At 36.7% G+C, this 21,510-nt stretch overlaps 1 protein-coding gene across 13 annotated transcripts in view; it reads right to left on the minus strand.

Moving 5' to 3' along the window:
- IKZF2 (IKAROS family zinc finger 2) overlaps positions 1–21,359 on the minus strand; it is a 145,276-nt gene extending 123,917 nt beyond the window's left edge. For 3 of the 13 annotated variants that reach the window (XM_023760970.1, XM_006082483.3, XM_006082481.3), the window contains exons 1-3: positions 19,844–20,095; positions 18,248–18,296; positions 17,310–17,414 (exon numbers count right to left, since the gene is read on the minus strand). In XM_023760970.1, coding sequence (XP_023616738.1) covers positions 17,310–17,414; positions 18,248–18,296; positions 19,844–19,846 — 157 coding nt within the window. In that variant the 5' untranslated portion in view covers positions 19,847–20,095. Of the gene's footprint in view, positions 1–17,309; positions 17,533–18,247; positions 18,297–19,806; positions 20,098–20,628; positions 20,723–21,119 lie in introns of those variants that run through there. The other 10 variants (XM_023760963.1, XM_006082478.3, XM_023760931.1 and 7 more) reach the window with 9 other exon arrangements.
- Positions 21,360–21,510: the final 151 nt, after the last annotated feature.

Here is a 21,510-nt window from a genome sequence, read left to right on the forward strand (position 1 = left end):
AAAAATAATAAAGGGAAACCAAAGATGAAAAGCAATAAAAAGATTACTTCTTAAGAAGATGATCTCTTAACTGTGTCAACAATAAAAATATTTTGTATTAAATATTAAATACACTGCCTTATTTCTTGTAGCTATAGGAATGACTACAAAAAAATGTTTGTATAACTAGATAATGATTGCTGATCTAAAATCTCTTGGAGACATTTAAACAATATTAAAAGAATTTTTATATTCAGATAAAAACTGGGTGAGGGGTGGGGAACCTTTGTAAAGGCTGCGTATCTGATTCTTTTTACTGTTATAATAGTTATACCATGGACAAATGTGATAATTATCACAATTGCTCTAAGAAAATTGAGGTCTGGTCTCCCAATCTAGCATAAGCAGAACTGTGTACAATTTCAAGGAAGAGCCATTTGATTGGTGAGCTTCGGGATTTAGCTACTGGATAAGAGTTAACTAAAAGCAAAAGCAGTATTACATCCCATTTTCATGTGTGTCTATTACGTGGCCAGGTTATGATTTGAGAGATCTTGAATCATAAAGATTAGAAATCTTCATTAGTCAAAATAATAATAAATTTAAAATTGTAAACTTTCTGAACAATAGCTCTTGCCTCATACTTCTTAGCAACAAGTAATAAAAATGATCAAAGTGAATTTCAATTATATATGTACATGTATATATAATCAAAATTCTCTATACTCTTTTTAAAGTTTTCTATAAAATCTCCCTCTGTATTCTAGAGTGGCAATGGCCTGAAAAGATCTATTTTTATGAAGCCATGTGCCGTTCTAAGCACTTGAAGCTTTTAGTTTAGCAAAGCATTCTGCTTGAATGAGTGTTGAGAACAGTTAAGAGTCTAAGCTAGCACTAACTTTAGAGCATTTATTTTGTAACGGCTTTGTGGGTAAAAAGAGTAGCTGGACTTGGACTGGGGTATCCTCAGCACACATAGTGCTGAAATGATCACATCCGTGGGGTTAATCTGAGCAGTAACATCCTGGAATACTGTGATATGTCTCCAATGTGTCCAGTCAGATAACCAACACAGGACAGCTCATAATATATTTAAGCTCAATAGGCAACCTTCTTTTTTTTGAAATATATTTTATTAATTTTTTTACAGAGAGGAAGGGAGAGGGATAGAGAGTTAGAAACATCGATGAGAAACACCGATCAGCTGCCTTCTGCACACCTCCCACTGGGGATGTGCCCGCAACCAAGGTACATGCCCTTGACCGGAATCGAACCTGGGACCTTTCAGTCAGCAGGCGGATGCTCTATCCACTGAGCCAAACCGGTTAGGGCAGTGGTCGACAAACTGAGGCTCACGAGCCACATGAGGCTCTTTGGCCCCTTGAGTGTGGCTCTTCCTAAGGCTTAGGAGTACCCTAATTAAGTTAATAACAATGCACCTACCTATATAGTTTAAGTTTAAAAAATCTGGCTCTCAAAAGATATTTCAATCGTTGTACTGTTGATATTTGGCCCTGTTGACTAATGAGTTTGCCGACCACTGGGTTAGGGCAATAGGCAACCTTCTTAATTGAGAAACTAGTATGTTGAAGGCACTGTGCTAGCTGAAAAGAGAAACCAATGTTTACTGAAGTATTTCTTGAAATGTATTAGGCACTGTGATAGAAGGTTCATTCAAGTTATTTCATTAATCCCCACAACAACCCTAAGAGAAAACCACTGATGTCCCTTGCTTTACAAATGAGGAAATGAAGACTCATACTGTACATGACACAGCCAAAGTATAAATCCAAGTCTGGTCAACTTTCAGGTCAAGTTCTGCCTGCTACCCTGGGGATGCAGAGACTAGAGTCACTTTCCCTGCCCTCAGGAGAGCCCAGTCCTACAGGGGAGATAAGATGCACACAGGTCAAGGAGTCGTGGTAAATTAGGATAGGAAGTAATAAAGGTTTCCCAGATTTTTAGAGGAGAAACTACTCCTAGATAAAAAGGATCATTTGGTTTTAAAGACCCATTGCACTGTCACCATGTTAATAGTAACGCTGACCAAGGAAAGGTAAATTTCAGACATGCAAAGTAAAATGTGAGTCTTTAAATGATCTCACTGAGATTTACAAAGATTTCTGCCCTTTGAACCAAATGACCTGTGGGAGGCCTGTTTATATCCAGTCTGCTGTGAAATCTTTTTAAACCAATATTCACTTTCTCCTTGACTGTTCATAGGGTAAAAGGAAAAAATGGACATTAGTGTGGTCTAATTCATACTTCTCAGAATTCAGATATTCAACAGAGAAATGCATTATGATGTGGGTGAAAAGCATGTCTTTCTGAGGACAACATGTTGGTGAGATTTGTTTCTTAGTTGTTTGAGTCAAGTTTTTTTCTCATACTCTCTTTATCTAACAAAATAATAATAATAGCTACTGCCCTGGCCGGTTTGGCTCAGTGGCTATAGCACTGGCCCTCAGACCAATAGTTTGTGAGTTTGATTCCGGGTCAAGGGCATGGGCCTCTGTTACAAATTCCCCAGCCCTGGTAGAGACGCTTGCCAGAGGCAACTAATTGATGTGTCTCTCTGACATGGATGTTCCTCTCTCTCTCCTCCCCTCCTCCCGTTCTTCTTCCTTCTCTTGAAATCAATAGAAAAATATCCTCTGGTGAGGATTTAAATAATAATAACAATAATAATAATAACAGCTACCATCTGGCTAAATCACCACATGCTAGTCACCCTTCCAGAGACTATGCATATATTATTTCCAGTTCTTGCCACTCTTCTGACAAGGCCAGTATTAATGTCTCTGTTCTACAAACAGAGACTCCAAGAGATGAAGTGTCTAAGTGTCACACACTTGATATATATCAAGGGCTCACTTTTTTATACTGCAGAGGGAAGGGAAGAGGAAAATGCAATTTTTTAATCTTTAAAAATATATCTATTTATTATTTTCTAGTAACAAATAAAATGTGTGTTGTAATGCCAGGCAGAGTAGATTCCTCTGAGACTATTTAATAAATATCAAGGTTAAGCTGTAATGAGCACACTGTATGTTAGATATGAAAGCATTTCAAATAATATAAAGTAGCTTGCAAATAAAATGCCACTTTTAACAAGCTGATAAAAAGTTTGTTTTCTTAAGCAAGTTAAACATATTCTCTGATCTTGTTTTTATTATTTATGGGCTTTCCTTTAACAATAATACATATGTAAACTTCACCTCATGTCTGATGAATGTTTACTGCAGTATCATCACAAGGTTAACTGTGAAGAGTGTTCTAATGGGAAAGGCCAACTGGGAATTCTAAATCGTTGACAGAGCAGGACCTCCAGAAAGTCTTTTGCAACACTCAGGGCTCAGGGCTCCTGTGTCAGATACTTCAGAAGGAAAATGAAAAAACAACAGTCCAGAGAACAAAAACTGGATGCAAAACCTCTTCTCATCTGCTCAATCTCAAGTTCCTTTTTCATTGCCACCTCCCAAGAGGAAAAAAAAAAAAGAAAGAAAAGAAGGCAGAGAAAGTTCTTACTGTGTCTGGCAGACTTATGGTCTCCTAACTTCCCAACACTCTTTCCCACTGAAATGAAGTAAAAAGCCAGTTGAAGAACAAGACCCAAGTTTACTGCATGTGATAATTAGGATCACAACCAGTTAGGACAGTGGTTCTCAACCTTGGCTGCACATTAGAATCACCTGGGAATCTTTTTAAAATCCCGATTTCTGGGCCTCATCCTCCTGAATTTCTGTTCTTTGTTACTAATGTTGTAGCCCCACCTCATAACAAAGAAACAGAAGTTCTGGAGGATGAGGCCCAGAAATCAGGATTTAAAAAAGATTCCCAGGTGATTCTAATGTGCAGCCAAGGTTGAGAACCACTGAGTTAGGATATCTCTCCCACACTGCATACATTTCACAGTAACTTTCACACAGTATAAGAGCAACAGATTAGTCCGAGGGGGACATCAGTAGCACCATTATTTCCGACAGCAAACAATCTATTCTTGATACAACAACTTTTATACAGCTCCAGTCTTCTAGTCTCTCTAGTCTGGAAGCCTTAGGACTCCCGTTTTTTCACCGGTCCACCCGCAACGTCCACGCCCTGGCTTTCACATATCTGAAGAAGTTCGCTTCTCTCTATTGAACCTCAATATTTATCATTTGTCTTCTACCAGAAACCATTCTAATCTTGCTGCCACATTCCTCACCATTCAACCAGGTAAGCTTCTTTAATTAACTTAAAAATTCAGATTTTTCTTGCCCAGCCGGTGTGGCTTAGTGGTTTTAAAGGTTTTTGAGTGTCGACCTATGATACTCATGGTTCTATTCCTGGTCAGGGCATGTGCCTGGGTTGTGGGCTCAATCCCCATTGATGTTTCTATCTCTCCCTCTCCCAATCTCTCAGAAATCAATAAAAAATATTTTTTTAAAAAATTCAGATTTTTATTTATTTATGCTTTCTAAAAGAAGAAAAAGGATGAGGGAAAGATCCTATTATTCATGTGCCCTACTCCTGCCTCCACATCTACTAACTCCAGTGGATTCTGTGGCTTACCCCTCATTTTTTGACTCATCCTTTTTATCCTTTCTTTCTTTTTGAACTAGGTCTCTTCTATGTTCTCTATACTTCACACTTCTACTCTTTCCTTTCAAATTAACTTATTTTCACAGGTCCTCCCACTACCACTAACAACATACCATAACTGTCTTGCTAAAAACAATGTATCTTTATAAGTTTTAACATAAATAATTAGCAATACTGAGGAGTTTTAAATGAATGATCATGAAAAAGAGACTAAATCTCTTCTTAAAAAGTAAACATGATTTCCTTCTTTAGTACTATTTTTTTTTACAGCCGAGTAGTACGCCATTGTGTAAATGTCCTATAGCTTTTTGATCCACTCATCTACTGATGAACACTGGATGGACCTGGAAAGCATTATGCTAAGTGAAATTAGCCAGTCAGAGAAAGAGAAGTACAATATGATTTCACTTACATAGAATCTATTAAACAAATTAAACTAACAAACAAAATAGAACAAGTGCATAGACAGAGAACAGACTGACAGCTGTCAGAGGAGAGGCGGGTTGTGGGGCTGGGTTAAAAAGGTAAAGGGATTAAGCAAAACAACAACAAACAAACAAAAACTCACAGACACAAGACAACAGTATGATGATTATCAGAGGGAAAGGGAGTGAGGTGAGGGAGAAGAGGTTATAGGGGGATAAATGGTGAGGGAAGGAGATCTGACTTGGGGTGGTGACCACACAATACAATATACAGATAATATATTACAGAATTATAGCCCTGAAACCTATAAACTTTTATAACCAATGTCACCCCAGTAAATTCAATAAAAGAAAAAAGTAAACATTATTATCATAGACAATGTAGAACAGAGAATCTAAATGTAAGTTTTAACTTATTCTACTCAGATTTCTCCTGGCATCATAATGCTACCGTGTTTCTTTACCACCGCCAGAGATACACATATGTATATTGTTTACAACATCTCATGCTACCAATGAATATCATTCAAAAAATAGTGTCTAACTTTATTATAGCCATTAAGAAAATACCTTATATTCAGACTAAATCTAAAATAATATTGAGGAATTCTGCAGACAGCATTGGTATGTGACAATACCCTGACCACTATTTATCACCAATGGCAGCAATCCATTTTGAGGAGTCTGTAATATCACTGAAATTTCAAGGTTAGACATATATTATCAGAGATATCATCATCGGCTCTCTTACAGAATAATTCCATACTTTATTTATTTGAGAAGATGGTTGACTATTACAGTTTTTTTTAAAATTACATAAGTAAAAGACCTTTTTGGGGAAAAAAGATAATGCAGATCTATTTGGATTAAGCGATTAAGTACCTGGTTTACCCTCACATACCTCTAAGTAAACTCTATTAATAGTTCAACATTTTCTTCTTGTCCCTACTTATTCTTTGCATTTATAAACATACACAACACACACACACACACACACACACGCTTTTGAAACATAAATGGCACTTTCTCCATAGATTCAGTTGTATGAAAGCAACTGTTCAGTCAACTATAACTTCTCTAATTTGCTGAAAATATATCTCTACAAATTTGTTACCAGCTACTGGATTCAATCTGTGAGACCAACTAAAACTACTCAAAATCATCAAAAATGTTTTATGCCAATAGCCTTACTGTAATAACAATTTATGTATAATAATTTATTTAAATTGTGTTTAGTTGGGGGACAGAGGGTGTTTCTTTTTTGTTTGTTTTTGTTTTGAAGAAACTGAATCCAAAAACTGTCATTAGGTCATTAATCTGTCATAGTTCAGACAGATGGTGATGTGTAATTCATATTTTCAGAGTTTAAAAACAGCAGACTCTCAAAAATATCTCAGATTTCTTTTTCTAGTTCTCAGTTATATCCAAACAAAATCTATTACTCCTTTCAAATATTTTGCAAACATAATATAATTTCTTTTCTATTTCAAAATATTATATTAGAATCAGTGTTTTTAAAGCTTTTGTAATTTTAAAGCAGTACCTAAAATGATCATGTACTATTTCCTATTTTAAATATCTAAAAATGTTTAGTCCAATTTCTAATGATCTAAGTGATTGTTTCTAATACGAACAAATGTACCTATTTTAATTAGTAATTAAACATATATCTTCAAGCCTAAAAGGTATAGATAAAAATGGTTCTTTTCTCAGTCAAAAAGGTAACATATATTGAAAATAAGGCGATCTATGTCTGACTATCCACATGTTAAAGATATTTACATTTCTGATTAAAAGACTTGTAAGACATGTCTTACAAAAGAAATACATTTCCATATGTAAATATTACTTGTTAATGTTTGTTTTAAACAACAAAAACATAGCATTAAACGTCTTCAGGAAACATGACTGTGACAGAAAATGTTTTACATAGTTGTAGAAGTGACGGCTCTTTAGAACTAAACCAAAATTTCTTAAAGTTAATTCAAGGGAAACAGAGCAATGCAGGACCCCAGCACTTCAAAATAGGACCAAGCCCTGCATACTGATGTCTTAATAAGAAGTATGTAAAGTTGATATAGTCAGGGGTAAGAAGAGTTACAGCTACCATGATAATATGAGCAATGACAAAAACGTCAAAGGTGCAGACACCCGGAATGTTAATTTATTAGAACGTGACTTTACACTGATTAATTATGTGCTCCTCAAAATATCTGCAGTGCATGAGAAAAGTTAATTGAAGCATTTCATTTTGTACATGCTACTAAAAGTAGTTTAAGAAAGTGATAAAGAACTGATTTTAAAATTATAAGCATACGGACTATAAACTCTAAATTTGCTATATAAAGTTATTAATAATGAGATGATGATAATAACTATAAAATATTCATGGAAAGATTTACATTAACTTGGATTCTATTGAATATGATTGTATAGAATCAGAAAACTTAAGAGCTGTTCAGAATCTTAGAGATCATTTTTGGGGGCTGATCTGAAGATTACAAGATCATTTTAGGAGTAACACTTGCTTAAAATAAATGCATACCCAAACAGAGAAAATAACAAGCAAATTAGGATGTCAGAATTATTTCAACATCAAAGAAATCAAGTTTCTAAATTTCCTCAAATGGCCAGAAACACATTATTTAAATACACATGTGCAGCATGTAATCATAAATAGTTTCTTAATTCAATAAATAATGACTGGGTTTCTACAATGCACCAATATGACATTGTATACTGGGGATGAAGTGAGAAATGAGACATGAACATTTTCCCCAAAGGCACACCTCTGCGAAATCTCCAATGAACTTCTTTGTAATCAATGTGTGGCCAAAAATAAAGCTGTATGCGTTGAAAAATATTCTTAAGTTCACACTCAGTCATCAAGATAGCCTTCCCTATTTGCTAACCTAAAACACTATAATTTTCTATAAAATCTCTTTGTTGTAGTCAGACTACTTCAATGATTTCATGAAACTGGTGAGACGTTTGCTCCGGCTGACCTATAAACTAACTCTTCGGAATCCCCAGCCAACTTCAAGTGTCTTTCTCAGGTGGCAGTGCTATTTTCCACCTTCATCTATAATAGATATTAATACCTCTTAAACCACATCACCCATCAACATTTCTGTGAATGGAAGTCTGACGCTATGGTAATATTCTTTATAGGTGTTATAAGATTGGTTTCATATGTGTTATAAGATTGCTTTCAGAAAGTTAAGCTATGAAATCAACATTTAATAAGTATAAAATTACATTAAAGAAAATGAATAGATCCAAGGCCTGCAAGAATTTGTTGTAACCTGATTACATATAGTAATATAAGTTAAAGACTGAACTAGAGGATTTAGCCAAGGAAGCCTAGAAAAAAAAAAGAAGTATTTTGTCTGAGCTTCTCTAGGGGATCTAAATCCATGTCCACCCAGGGAAGAAGGAATGGGACAAAGGACTTGATCCAAATGGTAAGGTACATCTAATGTGATGCTGAACATATTAGGCTCTTTCAGTTGGATGCCATTGAACATTTGAATTATATAACTAACTTCCTTTGTACTGATTTCTTGCTACCAAATAACCTTCACTGATTACCAATATAGATGGGTTCGCAATAACAAACTGATCTGGTCAAGCCAACTGGAGTGATTGGTTGGGGTTAATTGGTTGGGGTGTTTTGTTTGTTGTTTATTTGTAGTCAAAATATAGACATAAATTGGCATTCTGATTTTAAAGATCAATTTTATAGAATTGTTTAATGCAAGCCAACCCTGAGATAGGGGTCTACTCTAAATGTGCTGCCAATCAAGTTGAGGAACTTGCACAACTGAGCACCAAATCTTGCATTACAAAGACGTTCTTAGGGAAATGTTATCCTGTGGGAACCTATCTTAAAAGCTGGTTGTATTTTTGTCTGTTTCATTGTGTATTTTCAAATTTATTCATTTTTTAAGAACTCTTGATGGTGAAAGGCAAAAAGGAACTCATTCATCTATAATGGATATGAATCATGATGAGCACATCACACTTACTTGCTTCTAAATGCAAAAGGGTTATCTCAAATACATATCTCCAAAGAAATCTTTAAAAACATCTCAAATAAAAAATGAATTCATTTGAACCCTGAAAGATAATGTCCTTTTCTACCAAACACACTTACATATTTCTTGTGCCCCAGCATCAGCAGTGCATCACACAAAGTAAGTGCTTAATAAATGTTGGCCGGATCAATGTTTGAAAGATGAAAAATACCTCTCTAGAGATTTCTGAATCTCCACATACAGGAAATCTCAGATGAAGTATTTCCATCATTAACATTCATTTGGAATACCATGGTGTCGCAGGTAATCAAAGCTTACATTTTTAAGATGAAGTTCTATAATAGATATTTTTGAGGCATATAAGCATGTTAGTTACAATGTTTTTAAAAAATATATATTTTATTTATTTTTTTACAGAGAGGAAGGGAGAGGGATAGAGAACTAGAAACATCGATGAGAGAGAAACATTGATCAGCTGCCTCCTGCACAACCCCCACTGGGGATGTGCCTGCAACCAAGGTACATGACCTTGACTGGAATCGAACCTGGGACCTTTCAGTCTGCAGGCCGATGCTCTATCCACTGAGCCAAACCGGTCAGGGCACAATGTTGTTTTTTTATATTACACTTTTCCCTCTAGACAATTTTATCCCAGGAGGGCACAGTATCATAAGTTTTCTTTTAATTAAGTATATAGCAAACCATTTTCAAATATATATCATGTATGTATATTTATCTCAAAGTTTTCAACAAAGCTCTGGATAAAATTATTAAATTCCTTGACAACTAATATGGTAGATCGCTTTGTATTTAGTTAACAAATCATTCCTTATACATTTGAAATTATGTACTTATTTATAAAGAATAAGGTCACAGAATAAAGAGAATTCATTACAGTAGAGGTATTGAAGTATGTGCCATATATTAGCCTTATGATTTTTTAAAATGTATAACCATAAAAGGTATGATATTTAATATATCATAAAATTTTAAGAAGGGCTGGCATATTTTGTTTAAAAATTATTAAGTCAATCACATCAACTAATCCAACTTCTGAGACCAGCATAAAAGGACTCCATTAAGCAAAGAGAGTTCATTAAAACCTGTGCTCATACATTTCAATATAGAATTTTGATTTAATGGGGCAGTGAGGGAAGTAAGGTCACTGATCAAATGCTAAGAATTACTTAGGATAGAATTTTTAGGAAATACTAAACTATTGTTAAAGTAATACAGGAGAGAAAGAAACCAAGCCACAAGATACATATTAGGTTTCTCTAACTAGGAAAATTCACACTTGAGTCTAATCTATCCACCTGCCTGATTGCTATCCTCTCCCAAATTCTACAGGTACTTCAAACTCTCTGTATCCAGAATTAAACTCAACTAAATATTTTCCTGGAAACCTGCTCCAATATTTCCTATCTCCCCTGATGGACCTATCACTATCTATCTAATACTTTAGAGGTCATGAACTTCCTCCTCTCCTTTATCCTACTATCCAAGTCCAGTCCACTTTATGCTATTATGTACTTCCCAAATCCTTCTCTTTCTTATTATCCCCATTACCACTAGCTCTCATGACTTCTCACTCAATCACTACCACAGCCTGCTAAAGAAGCCCTGCCTCTAGACCAGTGGTTCTCAACCTTCCTAATGCCGCGACCCTTTAATACAGTTCATGTTGTGGTGACCCCCAATTTCATTGTTACAAATTGAATATAATTAAAGCATAGTGATTAATCACAAAAACAATATGTAATTATATATGTGTTTTCCGATGGTCTTAGGCGACCCCTGTGAAAGGGTCGTTCGATCCCCCAAAGGGGTCTCGACCCACAGGTTGAGAACCGCTGCTCTAGACGGTCCCCATGCAAATCTTTTCCCCCACATTGCAGCCAGTGTGATCCATGTCAATCAAAAGGCAAGTCATCTGCTTTGGCTTTCTTGAAAATGAAATCCAAGTTTCTTCTTATACAAGATTATCTTGCCCTGATTAATTCTCCAGAGTTATCTAGCTTCTGATACCTAGACTCCAACTTTACAAACCTAGACATATCAACCTGCTTGTATTTCCCAGAACATGTCTGTTATTTCTCAGCTACCATTGTGGGTGAGTTCCCTGAAAAGCCTTCTGCTTCTCTCCTAAGTCCTATTCATTTAATAAGTCTCAGCTCAAGCGGCATCTCCTTCTAGGAAGTCTTCAGAACTAGTGCCCTCCCCGCTCCATTCCCCATAATAAATAGGACACTGGCTTACCACAGTATAATGCCCTGTTTAGATGACTATCTTTCAAACTAGAGTGTGGGCTCCTGGAGGACAAGGATGGTGTACTATTCACCTTTGGATTCACCTTACAGTGCCTGGCACATAAAAGGCAGCCTATCAGTACTCGTTGAATTAGTCAACTAGAACAACACAGCAACATGTCAAATGCATAGAAGTGATCTTTACATGCTAAGCTGACTTCAAATTTAAAACACCTAAACCATTACTCCCAACATGCACCATTAGCAACAATCAGGCCTACCACTTGATTAGTATTATCAAACTGAGAATGTATGGTACTACCAGAGGCATCAATAAAGTGAAATTTTAGATGCAAACTTTCTAAGAAAGAATTGACTCTAGATATGGAGAGGTTACTCGATTAAGAGGACTTTTTCTTTTTCCATTCTTAATTGCTGGTGACTTTGGAGCACCGACAGTAAATAATGCTTTTTCTTTACATATAATCCAAAACATAAAACTGAGAAACATTGAAATCCAATAAAAACAGTTTCTAATATAAAGACAAACTCTACTTCTTTCTTAACCAAAGTCTTCATAAATGCTTTAAATAAAATAAGGGGTTTTTTTTCCTTCAATTTTTACCCTAAATTATTAGCAATGCCTGCCTCTGTTCCACAGATCTATGTAGTAAAAAGGAGAGAACAAAAAACCTGAATTTCAAACAGATCTGGATTTGACAACACTCTTTTCCTTATGAGTCATGGGACAATGAAAAAGTAACGAGACTGCTCTGATAGCAGCAGTGATTATTTATTGGATAAGCCAGAAACTGTGCTAAGCATTTTGAATATATTGACTTATTCCAACCTCACAAAAGCCCACTGAGGTAGGGATGCCTTATCCCCATTCTACAGATAAGGAAACTGGAGCTCAGAGATGTGAAGTAACATGTCTAAGGTCACACAGTAAGCTCTTTGGCAAACTAAGAATTCTAGCACAGGTCCATATAACTCCAAAGCCCATATTTTTAGCCTCTTACAATCTGCTGCTACTGAGCCTCAGTTTTCTGTATTATAAAACAGAGGAACTATTAATCTCACAGAGCTGTTGTGGAAACGAAGTGAAATGGTATGGATGCATACAGCGTAATGCTAGGAGCATCCTAGGTACACTCAGAAATCATGCCCCCTTCCCTTCTCTCACTCCAGTAGTCATTAAACATTTGTAATAAGGGAAATAGTTCCAAAATACTCCTTACCTATTTCAAAGCAGAAATACTCTCAGTATTGATTAATTCACAAAAGGAAAAGACTACCAGATCAATAGGCATATTTGATATAAACGGATATAAAGGAAAAAGCAAAGGAAAACAACATATTTTACTCATGTTAGGACTGTGACGCTACTATTGAATAAGGTCAACATATATCAATATTCAAAGTTAGGGGAGAAGGGCATTAGACCCAGAGATCCCAAAACACGAGGGCTGGAAGGAAGGCTCCCAATAAATCCTAATTAATCTGGTTCCGTTTTTAAAAAACTGTTCTTCCAGTGGGGAAGACCGATTTGGAAAAATATAGAGGCAATATGGACAATGCTCCTATAATAAGTTGTTTTGTTTCTCAAAGACAGATCTTTATCCTTACTCTGAAACAGCCTAAAAATGGGGGGAAGGGAGAAATTAGGTACAAAGAAAAAATACAGCATTTTTGCTGTTAATTCCTTGCATATACTTCCTTTGGTTCCTTTTCCATTTTTTTTCTTTTGGTACATAGCCATAACACTTAGCTCTCATGAGGTGTAAAGAAATAAAATCAAACTTTAAAAATTTTTCCTAACAAGTAAAAACTAAGATACGTTTTTAACAAAAACTTCAGTACTACACAATTCAAAACAGTGAGTTTTTACATTAAGTCCACCTGATGTTATATTAGGGTGTATCCTCTGGAAATCCAACCAAGAGTGACTGCCAAACTAAGCTACAGAAGACAACTTGGAAAGCTGGTGAGCCCCCCAAATAAGTTACTTTTTAAAAGAGCACTAGAGCAAGATTATCTGATGTTACTCCACCCTCACAATAACCCTCTTCTACTTCTGTAATACTGCTTTTGTCACTAAAACCTGGGTCAGTAGTGGACATGGTGGGCATCCTGAGATAATGACATTACAGAGAAATAGCAGTTAAGTAATCCAACTAACCTACAAGATAATATCACAGTTTTATGTCCCAATCCTGATAACTTCTTCCTTTTGCCAAGGGACCCAAAAGGCCGACTGATTTCTTTAGCTTCCATTTCCACATACGAAAAGTGAAAATCATAATATACTTCTGCTGCTAAAAATGGAAACTAACTAAGAAAAAAAATAAATAATTGTGAAGCACTTTGAAAAGGATAAACTAGATTCCGTAACCTGATTATTGGTCAGAGTAAAACTAGAATTACTAGAATGACTACTTCTTCCAATTCCATACATGCCATCTGGCCATCAAACTGATAAATAATATTGACTGTGAACTTGATTCATGTAATGATTTTAAAGTCACAGAAACAAAGTTTGTATCAGGCTGTATTTCATACCATTAACTAAATCCAAATAAAATTTATTCACTGGCATTATAATAGTAGATGATAAGAAAAATATAATTAATTACAATTTCTTGAACCTTAAAACTGTTTTTTCAATATAGCCAGCAGCAGGTATAGACCAGTTTGAAACCAATACTGAAGCGACTTTGCAAGAATTGGAAATGCGCTAACCCAGAAACAGAAGGAATCACAAAGCAAGACTCATCTGAGAGGCCGAAATACAATATGGATTATTTTTATATTGTTCTGTCTGAGTTGTCTGTCTCAGATTCTTAACTTCCAGAAGCTATTTTTAAAATAACTTAACACTGTGTATTTCCAGTAGCCATCAAGGCATATACTGTCATCCCTGACACTGAGGGTTGTCAGCAGACTCGACATGTACACTAATGATCTCAGGCAACAATGCTCATCTTCCTATCAAAGTGATCCTTATTCCAGAAGAAAAAGTCTAAAGTTCTCTAAGAAAACTCATTCTAAAACAGAGGACGCAGTCATTATAAAATGTTAAGATCAACTAGTACTTCTGACTTCCCTTTTAAGCTTATCTTATTTGCTGAATTTTAAAACCCAAAACTGTCAGGCATGGTAACATTTTTAGTTCTCTCCCAAGTCGCCGATGCTCTCTTCTAGCCCTGTCAAATAATGATAGCTGCTGTCATTATTTATTATACAATAGCTGGCAGCAAGTTGTACATATACTCTTCATCTCAGGGTAGTCGTCAAATAGCCAAAACAAACGACTACGACCTTATAGTCCAACTGGCCACTTTCCTAAAGCCAAAATAAGGTGGCTATCACATCTTATCAATACTTTACTGCCAGAATAGAAGTTATTTTATTAAAAATCAAAGGTTTTAATTCTTTTATTTTTTTTTCTAAACTGTTTTAAAATAACTTTCCCTCTTACACGTATACTCCTGTCCTCTCCTGTCTGCTCCTGGAGGCTGTCTATCTGAAAGATTTCCACATTTACTTTTGGCTTTAATACTTTCAATCAAAATTGCAATTCTGTTTTTTGGAACCAACAGCCCTTCAGGAAGTATACATGAAGATATTAAAAAATGCAGAAAATCAATTAAGTTCTTCTCACTTAATAAAGACAAGAATGTGTGTAAAGGCATTCACGAAAACCAGTGGTCTCAGACACAAGTGATTTGACAGGACACACACACACACACACACACACACACACAAATTATTTCAAGTGATAGAAAAATATGAGTGACAGATTCTAAGTCTCTTGTTCAAATTAGACAAGAGCCTCTCTCTCTACCACTTTTTGCTTTGGCAATCTCAAATGCTGATATTCCCCTAGATCTAACAGAAAGGAAAAAATGGGTATCTTCTCCATCTAACACCTAAGTGGGTAACCTAGATACTGTAAATAGAGGCTACATAAAGGATGCAAGACAGCTCTGAAGTGAGAGCCAACATATTTAACCTGCAACGCTTTGGAAAAGGACTCGAAAACACGTGCAGCTTAGCCAAAAACCATACTAACGTGAAATTGCCACGGGCTAGTAAGTTAAAAAGACAACAACAAAAAACCTCTTTACCAAACATAATTTAACTGTTAATGGGTGTGAAAAGCCCAAACGTCAAAAGCACAACTCTTATTTGTTCAAACGGATCATGCCTGCAGTCTGCACTGTATATTTAAAATAAATGGGTGAACTACCTTTTTGAAGCCAGTACTTGCTAAACCAGAATCAAATGCACAAATAAAGGAGGCAATTAACCAATTAAAAAACAAAACAAAACAAAACATTTTTCCTGCTGATATTATAGTGGTGGCTAGAGGATATCAGTAAAGTCTTATGATTAATATTAATATATATCCCTATATTCAATGCTTCTAAAGCCAACCGTTAAATAGCTGGCTAACCGAAATTGCAAATGCATCTGTCTTTACCCTTTAGGAAATCATACAAAGATTATCTGAGAAGTAAAAATCTATTCTACCAAAGAACTAGTAAGATTGTAAAAATGTTAAAATGTAAAAATTGTACTGCCTACATTACATTAATAATGTAACTTTTATCAAATCAATAGCCAACTAGCAAAAAATAAAATAAGTTAATGCTACAAGATCCATTATAAGACATTAGCACTATAATTTAATATACATTCACTTACTACCTATTAATTTTTCTTTCTACATGATAAAGGAATTTCAATGACTGCTTCTAGAATGAAATCTTCCTAGGAGTGTTTCTCATTAATAAAAAGAAAGAAAACTATTAAATAAGTAAGTTCACATAGTTTAATAAAAAATTCAATAGCTAGAATTACTTAAAGTTAATGAGTTGCAAAATGTATTCAATATTACTCTATATACTTTTGCTTATAATTCAGTAGTCTTTACTACTTACAAAGCTAGTAGGTTTATAGTAACCTTAAGTTTTGAGAACTGAAAGAGGGACTTGGAAAGGAAATTTTGTTCTGTTCAGATAATGAGAATTAACTTAGAGATATGCTCATAATTCAGTCAATGATTCAGTTTTCTTTAGTTATTAAACCTTCACTTTTTTACAAAGGAAAGAAAATGCCTTTCCTTCACATATCAACCAAATAGAAAACGTCTAATTAAATAAAGTTAAATATAAGTTAGACATCATTTCTATATGAGAATATAACATATACCAAAACTGTAAGGGAAACACAAGATTTCAAATAATATTTGAGTAGGAATAATAGAGCATTTGCACTCGATAACTAAACTGATAAAACATTTTAAGAGAAAAGAAACCATATTCTTAAAGTGTTTTGTCTCTGTCCCTGATAGCATATAAGTTGTTCTCTCATTACACAAAAGTGTTTACTACATCAATGAATGACTCTTCATCAAAAACAGTAGCCAAAACTGTCTATGCCTATAAGTTCAAAACATCCTTCCAAATTCTCTCAGTTCTTCTCTGGACAATCCTAAACAAAAAGCTCTCTTTGTTAGAGAAATGGCTGTAAATGATTTCTACAAATTTTCAATTACACTTCACTACCAACACTTTGGAGGAAAAACTTTCACGTTAAAAAAAAAAAAGCAACACTGCAATTCTACCACTGATGGATTAGCTTTGTACCAAAACAATATAAAATTATTTCATTTTTTTACTGTGAAGAGTCCTTTGGAAGTGACGTGTTTCCATCTTTTTTTAAAATCCAACAACAACAACAAATCTAGTCATAAACCTGACAAGTCAAAACAATAACCAGAAAAGCCTAACATTTCTTACCTGATACAGGTAAGCACCAGCTCCCAAATGCCACCTTGGGATAGTTCAGACTAGTAAGCAGACTCATGTTTTATGATACTGGAATGAACAGGAATAAATCTCTGTTGTTCTTTCTTTAGCAAAATCTATAACAGCAGCTACACCACAATGTGAGAGGACCCCACAGACCTAACAAATTCAAGGCTGTTGCTAGAGAAATAGGGGGAAAAACATAAAAAGAAGACTTACTGCTTGTCATGTGACTTGGTGAGGCATGCTGTCCATTGGGTGTGCTTGAGGTGAGGTCAATTGCCATATTGGAGTGCTCCCTTTCAGGTGAAAGCTCATTGTCACCTGCTTTCACAAAATAAAATCTTTTGGTCTCTGTTCATTGTCACATAAAATCTAATTACCAACTTTGTCTCATGCAGTGGCACGAATAGCCTTGAAATTGTAATGTAATATGTTTTTCCTTAAAAGAAACGGTAAGGCAATATAATTTAGAAATATATAGTAAATGAATGAAATGACAAAAAGCAACAACCAGCCCACACACACAAAAAAAAGACAAAATTTCACTATCACAATAATCGTAACTGTAACGTAAGAGGAATTGGGACGAGTTGATTTCTAAAGTATTCTTTAGTTTAAAAAACTAAATTTCTTTTAAAACCTAATTTAATCATTGAACATACAGTATTTATAATGAGCATTTTCTAAAATGCTGGCTATCAGAAAGTTGGATGTTTGAAAGGAGAGTTGGCTAAAAACATGTCAACTTGTTTGTTTTTAACCAAACAAGTTGAGAATTTAGAAGCTAATTCTCTTTCAGAATATGAGTCCGATAACGTAGGCTATACAATGCAATAAATATTTAGTACACACCATATTAGTAGACATGTATGTAACCTGACCAATTGTAAACTTAGGTAAAGTAATCAACCAGGAAAGTGTGGATCTGCTAAGCTCTACTGTTTTCCATATTATCTTTAATATAGTAAGTCTATTTCTATTTCACTGTATGCTGCTATTTTACCAAACTCACTTTAAGGGTGAAGTTGTGAACAGATAGAAAATGAGAGCATAGAATCCGTGATAAAGACTTACAATTGAGGAGTTCAAGTACAGGTAACACAGAAGCATAACTTTATTAGCAATAAAGAAAATTAATGGGAATGAATACTTACACGTTATATAGCCATCGATAGCCTCTGTTTCCATAGTCAAAGTGCAGTGCTGCAATACAAAAGATTAGACCCTTAACACAATGATTCCTTTCAGTTCTGCCCTGAAATGCTTAACTTATTTGAAGCTCCAAGCAGTTAGCCCATGTTGCTGCTGCTGCAACCTGTGCCCAGGAAACATACTACAGTGTACTGTATGTGCTCATTTGCAAGTCACTGAACTCTTTCTGCAAATGATCTGATTCCTGCTGGAGATAGGATAGGAAAGATAAGTGTGCTGTGAGATGGGCTGTAGCAAGAAAGGAATGACTCTCTTCATCAGAATTTACTTGGTTCAAAGAAGAAAAAAAACGACAAAAAACTAGGGGGCCACATCTCCAACGTGCCAGCTTTACCCCTCACTACTTCCCACAATCGCACTGCAGTTTGAGGACTCCCCTAGTATACAGATAGCTCTATTCACAATTGTTGCAAGTTGGTTCATCATGTTCTAAGGGGGGGGGGGAGGACAAACAAACATAAGAAAACAAAACAAAACAAAAACTTCGTGCCCAAGTGTGTCTCTAAGATTCCTGCAGCCGTTACCCAACTCCTGAACTTGTATTGGCGTTTGAGCCTAACCCCAAGTTCTGGGTGAGCACCTGTTCGATGTAACCTTACTTTCCTGCCAGACCAGGGTTGGATACAAATGCCAAGCTTACTTAATACAGTCCGATTTTGAAAATTTCATAAACTTTTTGCTGTTGGGAAGGGAATCGCTTTTTTTAAAGTTTGGGGAATTATTCTCATGCACCCATGACGCAAAACAAGAACTTAATTCTCAGAAACAAAAGTTGTATGAGATGACACCCCCTGGCTTTGATTTCACATAATGAAAAGATCGATAAGCTAACTGTATTCTTTGAAAGACAAAGTTTAAAGAATTGACATGTCCTGAGGAGATTTTTTTACTTATTTTTCCCCCCCTTTGGCCCTGGTCCTTTTTGCCTTTAGTTTCAAAACTCTCACTGCACCAGCAGCTAAATTATTCACAATGAGCCATTTCTGTATTGATCGCCAAGTATATTTAGCCCTGGCTCCTGGAATTTCTCCATTACTTACTGGAAAACAGGCAGCTTCACTTGTCTCCAAAACCACTTCCCTTCTCCCTCCCCTCCCCTTCTTCACCACCACCCTCCCTACCCACCCCCACCCCCCAAAAAAAACACACAAAACTTTTCTTTCTTTATGGAATAATCAGATCAAATTCCCAACTCAGCCACTACATAGCACTTAAATTTCAACCTGCTGTACTGTTATCAAATTCTTTCAAATTATGATTACATAAGGCGTTAAAGAAAGGCATCCGTAAAGTTTAAAAGGGGAGCAGTTTCTTCAGCTATTTTACAAATGAGTTTATCTCTTTAAAAATGTGCACATTTAAACACACACACACATATTAAAAAAGAAAGAAACGTCAGGGAGAAGCGAAAGAAGTCTGCCCCATCAATGAAATGGTTATTAACCCTCAGAGAAGGAAAGCCAGCAAAAGAAAAGGAGAAAGAGAAACGAAATGTACATACAAAAGGAATTGTCCCTTGATTAAAAAAGATTCATCACCATTTCCAGCTCTGTCGGGAGATCTCAGCTTCTTCTAACCCCTCCAAGAGGAGGTGACAATGTCGGGCTGAAGATACACGGAGAGGGAGAGAAAGAAGTTTTCTGTGTTCCCCCCTTCTCTCTTCCCCTCCCTGGCCCCTCCAAGCCAAGCCCCCTGCAGAGTTCAAGGCGAGGAGGAAGGAAAAGCACTTCACAGGTGGGTCATTCCGAGCCCAAATCCAGCAAACAGATCGGCTGATAAACAAAACCAAGAAATGAGAGAGAAGGAACACCCCCCTCCTCCTCCTCCTCCTCCTCCACCTCCTCCTCCTCCTTCCCCTCCCCCTCGTCCCTTTGGGATGGTCTAGTAGGAAAAGTCACTCAGGAATGGCACCACGTACTTTCAGGAAAGAGGAAAAAAAAGAGAGAGAGAGAAAGAGAGAGAGAGAGGTCAGTCAGTGCCACAGCAATGCGATTAACAAGAAGAGAAAAAACTTGATCCACCGGTTCTTTAAGAATCGACCAAAAGCTAAGACAAGAAAACTGAAAGAAAAGGTGGGGGGGTTAGAGGGGAGGGACAGTCAGGCAGAACCCAGCGAGGAACCTAGGTCCTAGGCCAACTTCCCAAGACTGTGTTTTTGGCAAATGGAGAAAGAAAGAAATCTTAATTCCATCTCTTTCGCCCATCCTGGATGGAACCTGTCAAAGTGATTTAACTGCTGCCTTTTTGCATGTGTCATACCTGTTTTGTTTTGTTTTGTTTGTTTGTTTGTTTTTATTAAATTCCAACAGGATCTGGCTATTACCTTCTCTCTGGACAGCTGCAATCTATGCCAAGCTACCCGATCTTTCTTGGAATTCAAGTTAAAACAAAGCCAAACAAGTCCAAATCCATGACAGCTAGAGAGATGAGAACTGATTAATCGATGAACATCCCAGAAACAGATCTCAAGGAGGGGAGGACACGTGAAGGCAGAGGACACCGTCGCCAGCCCGGTTCCCTGGGCGCCCTTTACAGACATCAGGACCCTACTCATCCCCACCAGCCATCGCTCCCGGAGAAAAACACCCACATTACCATCCTCCTCCTCCTCCCTGCTTAACAGCAACAAGTCATTTGATCGCATTACCGTGCAAAACGAGGTGCCAGATAATTACACTCAACTTTGAAAACGCTCCCCGCCCCCCGACCTTTGCAAACCCAGACACACACACATTTATCTCGACAACCTCGGAACCAGAAGACAAATAAAACAAGAGCTGCTCTTCCCCACGCCAAAGCCAAACGGAGATTTACCTCAGCAGCGCATGCAGTACCACACTCCCATCACCCTTTGTGTGTGTTTACTGTCAGTGTGTCCTCTCTCGGGCTTTCTGTCCTGTGCCTAACGTGTGTTTGTGCACTGCGGCGGGTGGTGGGAACTAAGGCGGTGGAGCCGTAGCTAAGGGTAATCCTGTTTTTACTTCCTCCATCTTCAGCGAGGAGCAGGGTTAGCCCGGGACAGCTGGTCAAACCCCGAGAAACCGATCCGCCGCCGCCGGAGCACATCTCCCCCGCCGGGCCGGCCGGGCTCCCTCAGACACCCGCGGGCGGAATGAGTGACTAGGGGGAGGCGTCGGCGGCGGCGTACAACCGTCAACTGAGCCGGCTCTAGCGCTCTGCAGTGAGATGTGCTCGCGGAAAAACA

This window comes from Myotis lucifugus, unplaced genomic scaffold (assembly GCF_000147115.1).
Source record: "Myotis lucifugus unplaced genomic scaffold, Myoluc2.0 scaffold_3, whole genome shotgun sequence".
NCBI lineage: Eukaryota > Metazoa > Chordata > Mammalia > Chiroptera > Vespertilionidae > Myotis > Myotis lucifugus.